Source organism: Pithys albifrons, chromosome 22 (assembly GCF_047495875.1).
Source record: "Pithys albifrons albifrons isolate INPA30051 chromosome 22, PitAlb_v1, whole genome shotgun sequence".
Taxonomy (NCBI): Eukaryota; Metazoa; Chordata; class Aves; order Passeriformes; family Thamnophilidae; genus Pithys; species Pithys albifrons.
Genome location: NC_092479.1, coordinates 2,723,819 through 2,736,454, shown reverse-complemented (window position 1 = coordinate 2,736,454; position 12,636 = coordinate 2,723,819). Strand labels below are relative to the sequence as shown.

The 12,636-nt window shown below is 59.9% G+C and overlaps 1 protein-coding gene across 4 annotated transcripts; it reads left to right on the top strand.

Annotated features, from left to right (window-relative positions):
- The first annotated feature begins 600 nt into the window (after positions 1–600).
- Positions 601–9,422, top strand: ALPL (alkaline phosphatase, biomineralization associated). 4 transcript variants are annotated; one of them, XM_071575460.1, is made up of 12 exons: positions 601–760; positions 1,820–1,896; positions 1,969–2,088; positions 3,401–3,516; positions 4,115–4,289; positions 4,378–4,553; positions 6,119–6,262; positions 6,374–6,443; positions 7,188–7,322; positions 8,137–8,328; positions 8,513–8,632; positions 8,732–9,422. In XM_071575460.1, the coding sequence occupies exons 2-12, from the start codon at positions 1,839–1,841 to the stop codon at positions 8,980–8,982; spliced, it is 1,557 nt and encodes a 518-aa protein (XP_071431561.1). In that variant the 5' UTR covers positions 601–760; positions 1,820–1,838; the 3' UTR covers positions 8,983–9,422. The 4 variants fall into 4 exon arrangements, with proteins under 4 accessions (XP_071431561.1, XP_071431559.1, XP_071431560.1 ...); XM_071575458.1 differs by having other exon boundaries at positions 644–732; positions 1,806–1,896; XM_071575459.1 differs by having other exon boundaries at positions 654–732.
- Positions 9,423–12,636: the final 3,214 nt, after the last annotated feature.

Here is a 12,636-nt window from a genome sequence, read left to right as displayed (position 1 = left end):
GGGTGGGAGAGGGAGTGCTGGAGGGATTTGGGGGGTCCGCAGGGGGCCGTGCCCATCCCCGTGGCGCTGGGGCGCTCTTGGTTGCCCCTCGAGGCTCACGGTGAGCGGATTTTTGGGCTGAGATCGCCACCTTCTGGGAAGCACCCACGGCCCCGCGGGGCACGGAGCCCCCCGGACCCCCCGACTGGGAGACTGAGGCAGGAAAGGGGTCACCCTTCCCGCCGGGTTTATTGTAGGACCTACAGTAACACCACGGCTCACAACAGGGACCACTTCTGGGCTGCAGCAGGAGCTCGCGTGGGGAAACTGAGGCAGGGGGACCATCACCCACACCCGAACTCCTCGCTGGTGCCACTGGCACAGTTTGGGTGAAAATAACGCAAAATCCGGCAAAACACTCATCCATCCCAGAGGGGTACACCCCAATTCACCCCAATTTCCCACGCGGGGCTGCGGGAGGGTTGCTCAGCTCCCACAGCCAGGCTTGGCGCTCCCCAGTCCGCCCAGTCTCTCCCAGTATAACCCGGCAGAGGGCACCAGTAAGCCCAGTTTGTGGCCTTTTCTCCCCCCCACCCCCGCCCGCCCCTTGCTGGCAGCGGGGGGAGGGTGGAGGAAGGGGAGGAGGAGGAGGCGAAGGCCGGGTGCGGGGGGATTTAAGGGCCCGCGTCCCCCCGGCCCGGCCTCCTCCCGCTGCCCAGAGGGACGTGGGTGTCGGGACCCAAGTTTGTGCGGGTACGTCTGCGACCCCCTCCCCTCTCCGGTAAGGACCCCCGGGGCCACCGCTGCCATCCCGGGGGAGCGCGGGGGGCTCGGGGGCTGGAGCGGTGGGAGGTGGGGGGGGATGGGGGGGTGATGGGGCCACGGGGCTGCCGTGGGGTCACGGGGTGTGATGGGGACACGGGCGAGTGGTGGGGACACGGGGGTGCCACGGGGACAGGAGGCTGTGATGGGGACACGGACGGGATGGGGACATGGGTGTGCAATGGGGACATGGGTGTGCAATGGGGACATGGGTGTGCAATGGGGACACGCGTGTGCAACAGGGACACGGGCGTGTGGTGGGGACACGGGTGTGCAACAGGCGCATGGGTGTGCAGTGGGGCCACGGGCATGTGGTGGGGACACAGACACGGGATGGGGACACGGACACGCGGCAAGGACATGGATGTGTGATGGGACGTGGGCGTGGGGTGGGGACACGGGTGTGCAGCGGGGACAGACCTGCAGCAAAGCACACGGGTGTGCAACAGGCATGGGGAGGTGGGATGGGGACAGGGGGTGTGAGAAGGACCTGGAGGTGCAGTGGGGACATGGGCACACACAGGGGACGCGGACATGCGGTCGGGACCCAGGTGTGCAGTGGGGATGCAGACGTGCAGTGACATGGACATGGGATGGGGACATGGGATGGGAACACGTGATGGGGACACGGGCATGGGGTGGGGACACACATGGGATGGGGACACGGCCGAGCGATGAAGACACAGGCACAGGATGGGGACATGGCCATGTGGTGGGGACGCTGACGTGCAGTGGGGACTCAGCCCTGATGGGGACATGGCCATGCGGTGGGGACCCCACTGCGCCACGGGGGCCGTGCCACCCTCCCTCAGCCCGGGTTGGTGACAGTGCGGTGACGCCCCATGGCACCGGTGGCCGGGGAGGAGGGGGCATCTGGCTTGTCCCCAGGTGGTCACACCGGTGACTGCGAAGGGAGGGGACATTTCCTTCTGTCCTCGCCTGGCTGAGCCCCGGGGCGAAGTTCTCAGTGGGGAAACTGAGGTAAGAGCGGGTTCCACCCGCAGCTCTCTCTGTGCAGCCCCGCTCAGCGCCGCAGGATGAAGACTCTCCTCCTCCTCCTTCTCGCCCAGCTCTGCTCGGCATCGCTGGTCCCGGGTAGGTGAGGTCCGGGGGGGCAGCGCCCCGGCGGTGGGTGCTGTTGGGTGCGATGGATCCTGTTCCCCGCAGAGAGGGAGAAGGACCCCGAGTACTGGCGGCGGCAGGCACAGGACACCCTGCGGAACGCGCTGAGGCTGCAGCGCCTCAACCAGAACGTGGCCAAGAACCTCATCCTCTTCCTGGGGGACGGTGAGATGGGGCAGCCCCCGGGCTGGGGGAGTGGGGCTGGGGGGAACAGGCTGCGAGGAAGGGGGGGCAGTAAAGTGGGGGGCTGTGGTAAATTGGGCACGATACACTGGGTGTCGTGGGTGCTGGGGTACACTGGGATTGAGTAAGATGGGTGCTGGGGTACACTGGGTGTGCAGTAAGATGGGTGCTGGGGTACACTGGGTGTGCAGTAAGATGGGTGCTGGGATTAATGGGGCTTGCAGTAAACTGGGTGCTGGAATGAGTTTGATTTGCAAAAAATTGGGTGCTTCAAAGAGCTGGGTTTGCAATAAGCTGAGTGCTGGGATAAACTGGGTTTTTGGTAAGCTGGGTGCTGGGATAAACTGGGTTTTTGGTAAGCTGGGTGCTGGGATAGGCTGGGTTTGCAAGAAGTTGGGTGCTGGGATAAACTGGGTGCTGCAATGAACTGGATTTGCAAAAAAAAAAAGGGTGCTTGGGCATATTGGGTTTGCAATAAACTTGGGTGCTGGGATAAACTGGATTCTGGAACAAACTGGATTTGCAAACCAAAATTGGGTGCTGCTGTACATTTGGTTTGCACTAAGTTGGGTGCTGGGATAAACTGGGTGATGGGATGAACTGAATTTGCAAAAAAAATTGGGTGCCGCAATAAATTTGGTTTGCAATGAAACTGGGTGCTGGGATAAACTGGGTTGCAATAAGTTGGGTGCTGGGATAAACTGGGTGCTGCAATGAACGGGGATTGCTGGGATTAAGTGGGTGCTGCAATGAACTGGGTGCTGGTATAAACTGGATTTGCAAAAAAAAAGGGTGCTAAGGTAAACTGGGTTTGCCATAAATTGGGCACTGGGATGAACTGGGATGGCAAAAATTTGATTGCTGGGATAAACTGGGATTACAATAAACTGGGTGTTGGGAAAAATGGGGTTTGCAAAAAATTGAGTGCTGGGATAAACTGGGTTCTGGGATAAACTCTGTGCTGGGATGAACTGGATTTGCAACAAGTTGGGTGCTGCAATAAATTGGGTTCGGCAGAGTCGGGGTTTGCCGTGAGACTGAGTGCTGGGATAAACAGGAAACACAATAAACTGGGCTTACAAAAACCTGGGTGCTCCAATAAACTGGGCTTGCAAAGAGCTGGGTGCTGCAATAACCTGGGTGCTGCAATAACCTGGGTGCTGCGGCAAACTGGGCTTGCGATAAACTGGGTTTGCGGCAGACTGGGGCAGACGGGGCTTGTGTGAACTGGTGTGGGCACTGCCCGGTGTCACTGTCACCCGCGTGCCGAGCTGTCCCTGCCCCGCGTCCCCAGGCATGGGCGTCTCCACGGTCACGGCCGCCCGCATCCTCAAGGGGCAGCTGCAGCACGGGCAGGGCGAGGAGAGCCTGCTGGAGATGGAGAAGTTCCCCTACGTGGCCCTGGCCAAGGTGAGCCCCTCGGGGCGCCCACGGGGACCCGACACCCACCGCAAGGTCACGGGCGGGCGGCAACGACCCAGCCGAAATTAGGTCAGGGGCGGGCGCAGGGAGCTGGCTCCGGTGCCCGCTGGCCGTGCCAGGGCTGGCCATGGGAACGGGGAGGGCGGGCAGGAGCCCGGCGGCTGCGGGACACCGCGGGACCCCCTCCCTGCTCCGCCTGGGGTCGGTTTGCTGAACAAACCACTGGTTTTTGTAACTAAATTGGAAGCTGTGGCATCTCTGTTCGCCCCGCGGGGATGCCCATGGCGGGGGCTTCGCTGTCCCTGCCAAAAAACGGACTGAAAACAGGACAGAAGTAGCAAAACGCAGTGAGGGGGGGATGTGCCACCGTGTGGGGGGAAGGAAGGGGCAAAACGGGGGGCAAGAGGCAAAGGAAGGGGGGCACAGGTGGGATGGGGGTTCATGCAGGGAAACAACACAGGGAGGGGAGCTCCGGGGCGGGGATGGTGATGAAGTCCCGGGGTGGGGATGACGGTGGTGACAGTGATGGTGACAACGACGGTGGTGACGATGGTGGTGATAACAGCGGTGATTTATCCATCTGCAGACCTACAACACCAACGCCCAGGTGCCCGACAGCGCGGGCACAGCCACCGCCTACCTGTGCGGTGTCAAAGCCAACGAGGGGACCTTGGGCGTCAGCGCCGGCGTCACCCGCGACCGCTGCAACACCACCAAGGGCCAGGAGGTGACCTCCATCCTCCGCTGGGCCAAGGACGCAGGTGCGCCCCGGGGGCACCGCGGGGAGGGACAGCAGGGGGGGTGGGTTTGGGGGTGTTCTCACCGGCGTCCTCTGGGCCCGCCGTGCAGGGAAGGCCGTGGGGATCGTCACCACCACCCGTGTGACCCACGCGACACCCAGCGCCGCCTACGCCCACTCTGCCAACCGCGACTGGTACTCGGATGGGGAGATGCCCCCGGACGCCCTGCAGGGCGGCTGCAAAGACATCGCCCGGCAGCTGGTGGAGAACATCCCCGACATCGAGGTAGGGATGGGGACAGGCCACCAGGAATGTGGGCTGGAGCCATCAAGGATGGGACCAGGACCACCTGGGGTGGAGGTTGGAGCCACTCAGGGGTGGGGACAGGGCAATGGGGAGATGTGGGATCAGGAGCACCAGTAGCTGAACCCTCAGGAGATGTTGGGCTGGAACCACCAGTGGTTGAAGGGGTGGGACCCCCAAGAGATGTTGGGCTGAAACCACCAGTGGTTAAAGAGCCAGGATGCCCAGGATGCCCAGGAGATGTTGGGCTGGAACCACCAAAGGGTGCGGGGGCAGAACAGTGAGTGGGTACAAGGCATGGGCCACCCCTGCAGATGTGAGGCTGAGACCACCCATGGGTGCAGGACCAGGATTGTGGGCAGATATGGGGCCAGGACCACCAATGAGTATAGACCTGGGATCCCCACAGGATGCTGGACTGGAATCACCCATGGGTGCAGAGTCAGGATCTCCAGGACCTGTGGGACCAGGACCACCCATGGTTGCAGAGCCAGGACCACCCATAGGTGCAGAGTCAGGATCCCCAGCACCCGTGGGACCAGGACCACCCATGGGTGCAGAGTTAGGACTCCCAGCAGATACTGGACCAGGACCACCCCTGGGTGAATGGTTGGGAACCCCCAGCAGATATAGGGACTGATGCAGAACCCCCTGGAGATGGAGGACCAGGACCACCCATGGGTGCACATGAGATCAGGACCCTCATCAGACACAGGTCTGGGACCACAAGCACGTGTAGGACCAACATCCCAGCCCCAGAGCCCCAAATCCCTCTTGTCCTCTGCTCCTCCACAGCCTCTGCCTTTCCCACACTTCCCAGACCCAAAACTCCCTTTCCCCCCCAGTTCTGCCCCTCACTGTGGATTTATGCAGAAACTCATCCCTGTAAATAAATCCTCTTCTGTCCTTCAAAATAACCCCAAAGCAAAACATCCCAGCCTGTTATTTAGCTCTTTAATAGCCTCTTTTGCTGTTTTTTTCCCTTTAATATAATTTTAACTCTGTCCCAGGCTGGAAATAATTATATAGTGGGGAAAAGACTTTTTTTTCCTTTTTTTTTTTTTGCCTTAATAATTTTGGCGTTGGTGTTTTGCAGCTTTATAATTCACCTTCTAGTGGAGAAAGGGGGGGAAATGCAAAAAAACATAAAATCTCTGCTGGGTTATAAATAACAGAGACCAAATAAATCAGGCTCCAAAGCAAACAAGGAGAGCCACGGGATGGGGCTCCATCCCGGCGGGTTCATGTGGGGATCCCAATGTGGAGCATCCTTCCCACAGATGGGGGAAAAAAAACATCCCAAAAGCCAAACTCCCCGCTGGAATTGGTTATTTTTGTCCTGGGTTTTAATTAATAGGAAGAGATTCAGGGTTATTTTGAGCGAGGTGAAATTCCTCGGGTGTTTTTGCCTGCAGTGTTGGGGTTTTCCTGGACATCCCACTCCTCCTCCTCCTCCTCCTCCTCAGGGTCTTCCCCACATTTAACCCCAGCTGGGGGGAAAAATAAAAATAATTTATTAAAAGTGCATTTCTCCCTCCCTTCTGCAGGTGATCATGGGTGGAGGGAGGAAATACATGTTCCCCAAAAACGCCAGTGACGTGGAGTATCCCCACGAGGAGAAGCATCGGGGCACCCGCCTGGACCGCAGGGACCTGGTGCAGGCGTGGCACGAGGCCAAACCCCCCGGCAAGGTGACACTGCGACCCCACAGAGCCCTTCCTGGGGGCTGGAACAATCTGGGGAGCAGCCCTGGGGGTGGCAGTGGCGATGGGGAGGTGACAGTGCCTGTCCCCTCTCCCCAGGTTGCCAAGTACGTGTGGCACCGGCGAGAGCTGCTGGCGCTCAACCTCAGCCGTGTCGACTTTCTCTTGGGTGAGTCCCGGCACCCAAGGGTGCCCTGGCCTCAGCTGGGTGCTTTGGGGGGACCCCTGGCCTGTCCTGGGGTCCCAAGGCAGCTGGAGTCACCAGTTATCCGCCCAAGGATTCTGCTGCCTCCAAGGGATGCTGGTACCCCAAAGGGATGCTGTTATACCCCAAAGGGGATGCTGTTATACCCCAAAGGGGATGCTGTTATACCCCAAAGGGGATGCTGGTATACCCCACCCTGGGGACACTGGTACCCCAAGGGGATGCTGTTATACCCCAAGGGGATGCTGGTACCCCACGGGGATGCTGTTATACCCCCAAGGATGCTGCTACTCCCCACCACCCCAGGGATGCTGCTGCATCCTGGGAATGCCAAGACCCCCTCAAAGATGCTGACACACCCCTAAAGATGCTGCACCCCCTCTCAAGGGTACTGATACCCACCCTAGGGATGATGGCACCCCAGAGAGGTGCTGTAACACCCTCAAGGATGCTGCTACTCCCACCCTGGGATACATCTGCCTCCCAGGAATGCAGGGCTTTTCCCAGCAGTGCAATTCCCAGCCTGGCTAGGATGCAGGATCCATCCAGGCGGGAGGAAGGAAGGGCCAGGACTGTCCCCCGGTTTCTATCTAATCTCCCTGGATTCCGTGGCATGTAAAACGTTTGAGTCAGCACGAGGAGCAGGATTTGGCCCCCCTTTTTGTTTTGGTGGAGAAAGGATGTCCCCAGCAGTGTCGCTGTCCCCAGGCCTCTTCGAGCCCGGGGACATGGTGTACGAGCTGGACAGGAACAACGAGACGGATCCTTCCCTCAGCGAGATGGTGGATGTGGCCATCAGGATGCTCCAGAAAAACCCCCGGGGCTTCTTCCTGCTGGTTGAAGGTGGGGAGTGATGGGGGTGCAAAAATGGGAGAGAAAAGGGAATTGTCAGGAGTGCAAAAGGGGGTGTGTGAAAGGGGAAGGGTTGGATGAAAGGAGGGTGCAAAAAGAGGATAAAGGGGGTGATGGGGGAACAAAAAGGGGATAAAAGGGGACAAAGGGAGGTGCAAAAGGAGAGATGGAAAAAAGGGGGGATTGGATAAATGGAGTGATGGGGGCACAAAAAGGCGATAAAAAGGGTGAGGGGGTGCAAAAGGACAGGTGTGAAAAGGGAGGGGATTGGAAAAAGGGGAGGCTCAAGAAGTGAGGAATAGAAAGTGCAAAAGGATAATAAAGGAGGTGATGGGGGCACAAATGCAGCGGAAATGGGATGGAGGTGCAAAAAACGGGGACGGGAGGGAAGATAAAGGTGATGGAGGATACAGAAAGGTGAGATAAACAGGATATGGGGAAATGTAAAAGGGGGATATGGGGGGATGTGGGATACAAAAGAGGGGATAAGGAGGGCGAGGGAGTGAAAAAGGAGGGGCAAAAGGGGGAATGTGGGGGCAAAAAGGGAAGTAAAAGGGATGATGAGGAGTGCAAAAAACGATGAAGAGCAGGGGGATGAAAGGAGTGGAATAAAGGGGGTGCAGAAGTCGGGGATGGGAAATGTAAAGCGGGGGGAAAAAAGAGGGTGATGGGGATGCAAAGGGGGGATAAATGGTGCATTGGGGGAGTGCAAAAGATGGTATAACGTGGGGGGCGAGGCTGGGAAGAGGAGTGTGAGGGATAGAGGAGTGCGCCGAGCCGAGCCGAGCCGTGCCGGGCCCCGCAGGCGGCCGCATCGACCACGGGCACCACGAGGGGAAGGCGAAGCAGGCGCTGCACGAGGCCGTGGAGCTGGACCGCGCCATCGGGCTGGCCACCCGCCTCACCTCGGTGCGGGACACGCTGAGCGTCGTCACCGCCGACCACTCGCACGTCTTCACCTTCGGCGGGTACACCCCCCGCGGGAACCCCATCTTCGGTGAGTGCTGCCCGGCCCTGGGGCTGGGGACAACGCGGGGACACTCTGGGGAGGTCCTGGGGACACCTCGGGGGCACCGTGGGGACGCCGCGGGGACGCCTCGGGGGTACCCCGGGGACGCCCTGGGGACACCCCGGGGACGCCCCGGGCCGTTCCATCGCGCTGACGGTGCCACCACCGCCAGGTCTGGCCCCGATGCAGAGCGACGTGGACCGCAAGCCCTTCACCTCCATCCTCTACGGCAACGGCCCCGGCTACAAAATCGTGGCGGGCGAGCGAGAAAACGTCTCCGCCGTGGATTTTGGTGAGTGTATTTCGGGTCAAAACCCCCATAAATTGTCCCAGCTTGGCCATACCGGCTGTTTCTTTTTAATTCTTCTAACCTTTGGCGTTTCTCCCCCAGCACACGCCGATTACCAGGCGCAGTCGGCCGTGCCGCTGCGGCAGGAGACGCACGGAGGGGAGGACGTGGCCGTGTTCGCCCGTGGGCCGATGGCCCACCTGCTCCACGGGGTCCACGAGCAGAACTACATCCCCCACGCCATGGCCTACGCCGCCTGCATCGGCTCCAACCGCGGCCACTGCAGCGCCGGCGCCCGCCCCGCCGCGCCGCTCCTCCTGCCCTTCCTCGCCCTCCTCATCCTCCTCTGCTAAAGTGCCTCTTGCAGCTCGCCCGGGGGGGATTTATTTTTAATTCATCCCCCCTTTTTATGTTGGTTTTTTTTGTGGAGAGCAGCGCCCGGGAAAGAGGAGAGGAGGAGAACAGAGAGACTCAGCGGAGCAAAAGCAGCCGCCGGCGGTTTTGGGGCCGGGAGCTGCCTCTGTAAATACACGGTGCCTGCCCTGTAATTAGCAGCGTTCCCTGCCCTGTCCCAAACCCACCGCGGGATTCGGGATGGCAGCAGAAGCCCCGGCGGATAAAACCCCCTCTCTGAGCGCAGCGCGATGGGGCTGGGTCCCGAAATGCCTCCCAAATGTCCCCTGGCTGAGGACTGACCCCCCTGCCCAGCTCGTCACGCGTGTGGGCAGCCAGAAACCACGCGGAGATGGGGAAAAAATTAACTCACCAGGTTAATTTGTCCCTAAACTTGGGAGGTTTGTTGTCTTCTCTGTGATTTATTTCGCTTTAAAATCCTTGGGGTTAAGGAAATTTGCTGCCCTGGGCGGGATTTTGGGGGTTGGAGGAGGTGGGAAGGCAAGGGGAGCAAAGTGGGAATTAATGGGTGGGACGCGCTGGGACACGCCCCCTTCATTAGGGTGCGGTAATTAGGGGGGAACTGGCTTATTAGGGAGTAAACGGGAAGTGGTGTTGTGAGGGGAGGGGGTTTGTGCGGCCCACGGTGTGGTTGGGGGACAGGATTGAGCAGGGAGAGGTGCTCGGGGTGTGCAAATGTCACGGAAATCTCACAGCCCGTGTGAAGTGCCGCAGTGCACGTGCAAATGTGGCTGTGCAGGTGAGTGCAGTGCCCTGCAAATGGCGCTGTGCAAAAGCCCCTGTGCACGTGTGAAATGCCCCTGTGCACAGTGCCTGGGACGTGCAAATGTCACTGTGCTTGTGCAAATGCCACCACACTTCTGCAGAAGTCACTGTGTATGCACAGACGTCACTGTGCTCGTGCAAAGGGTTCCTTGGATGGGCAGATGTCCCTGGGCACGTGCAAAATGCCACTGTCCATGTGCAAATGTCATTCTGCTTGTGCAAAATTCACTGTGCAATTCTGGGTGTGTGCAGATTCCCTGTGCACCTGCAAAGGGTTCCTTGCACGTGCAGGTGTCCCCTGGTTCTGGGTGCAAAATGCCACTGGGCACACGTGCAAGGCACTCCAGGTGTGCAGTGCCTTGCACGTGGAAATGTGACTGTGCTTGTGCAAATGGTTCTTGTGCTTGTGCAAAGGATTCCTTGCACACACATGTCCCATTTGCAAAAGCCCCTCAGCACAGTGTGCAGTGCCTGGCACGTGTCTGTGTCCCTGGGCTTGTGCAAAGGTCCCTGTGCACGTGTAAAATGAAGGTGCAGAAGTCACCGTGCACGTGCCAGAGTCACTGGGCTCGTGCAAAGGGTTCCTTGCAGGTGCAGGTGTTCCTGTGCACGTGCAAAATGCCACTGGGCACCTTGGAAAGTCACCATGCACTGGTGTGCAGAGCCTTGCACGTGGAAATGTCACTGCACAGGCCAAAGTGAACTGTGCGTGTCTGAAATGCCCCCTGTGAGCGTGCAAAGGTCACTGTGCCTGTGCACAAAGTGTTTTACACCTGCCAAAGTGAACTGTGTGTGTCTGAAATCCCCCCTGTGAGCGTGCAAAGGTCACTGTGCCTGTGCACAAAGTGTTTTACACCTGCCAAAGTGAACTGTGTGTGTCTGAAATGCCCCCTGTGAGCGTGCAAAGGTCACTGTGCCTGTGCACAAAGTGTTTTACACCTGCCAAAGTGAACTGTGTGTGTCTGACCCCCCCCCGTGCGTGTGCAAATCTCACTGTATCTGTGCACAAAGTGCTCTGCACGTGCCAGTGTCACTGCTTGTGCAGAAGGTTCCTTGCACGTGCCAAGTCCCCGTGCAGGTGTGACACCCCCCGTGCACACACACACATCCCTGTGCACGTGCAAAGTCCCCGTGCAGGTGTGAAGTGACACAGTCAGGTGTGAAAGCCACCGTGTGTGTGCCGTGCCTCGCTCGTGCCCGTGTCGCTGTGTGTGTGCAAATCGTTCCTGGCACGTGCGGGTGTCCCCGGGCACACCTGAAACCCCCCGAGGGGCAGGAGAAGTCGCTGAGCTCGTGGGAGCCCCGCCCGGGCTCAGCCAACACCTCAGTCCCGTGTGAATCCCACCCAGGGGCAGCCCCTGCACGCCCCAGCTGTGTGGGACACTGGGACGCCCCCCCGAGCACCCCAAAACCCCCCCAGAGCCCCAACACCCCTCTGAGCACCCCAGAACCCCTTCCCTTCCCCTGGGACCCCAACACCCGTCCAAGTACCCCAAACACCCCTCTGAGCTCCCCAGAAACAGCCCCCCCGGGAACCCAACACCCCTCTGAGTACCCAAACACCCCTCTGAGCACCCCAGAAACCCCTCACGGGACCCCAACACCCCTCTGAGTACCCCAAACACCCCTCTGAGCTCCCCAGAAACAGCCCCCCCGGGACCCCAACACCCCTCTGAGTACCCCAAACACCCCTCTGAGCACCCCAGAAACCCCTCCCGTACCCCAACACACCTCTGAGTACCCCAAACACCCCTCTGAGCACCCCAGAACCCCTTCCCTTCCCCTGGGACCCCAACACCCGTCCAAGTACCCCAAACACCCCTCTGAGCTCCCCAGAAACAGCCCCCCCGGGAACCCAACACCCCTCTGAGTATCCCAAACACCCCTCTGAGCTCCCCAGAAACAGACCCCCGTACCCCAACACCCCTCTGAGTACCCCAAACACCCCTCTGAGCACCCCAGAAACCCCTCCCGGGACCCCAACACCCCTCTGAGTACCCCAAACACCCCTCTGAGCTCCCCAGAAACCCCTCCCGGGACCCCAACACCCGTCCAAGTACCCCAAACACCCCTCTGAGCTCCCCAGAAACAGCCCCCCCGGGACCCCAACACCCCTCTGAGTACCCCAAACACCCCCCTGAGCACCCCAGAAACCCCTCCCGGGACCCCAACACCCCTCTGAGTACTCCAAACACCCTCCTGAGCACTCCAAAACCCCTTCTGGACCCCCGACACCCTCCTGAGCACCCCAGAATCCTTCTCAGACCCTCAACACCCCCCTGAGCACCCCAGAATCCCTCTCGAACCCCAAACACCCCCCTGAGAACTCCAAAGCCCCTCCGGGCCCCCAACACCCCCCTGAGTACCCCTCCTCCCCTCTGGGCCCCCAACACCCCCCTGAGCACCTCAGAACCTCTCCTGGATCCCCAACACTCCCCCCAAGCACTCCAAAAACCCTTCTGGACCCCTGACAACCCCCTGAGCACCCCAAAGGCCCCTCCCGGACCCCTAAAACTGCCCCGGACCCCCAACACCCCTCTGAGCACCCCAACTCGCTTCCGGGAACCCCAACACTTTCCTGAGCACCCCAGACCCTCCCCCGAACCCCCAACACCCTCCTGAGCACCCCAACACCTCCCGCCGGACCCCCAAAATCCATCCCCGGATCCCCAACACCCCCTCCGGCCCCCCTAAATAAACTCCATTATTCATTCAGCAGTTTTAGAGTTAAGACTCCGGTTCCTCATTAGCCAGGACCCCGGAGGGGTGTCGTGGGGGACCCCATGGGCTGGATTTGGGGGGGCTCTGCCACCCCCCTCTTTGCCCGG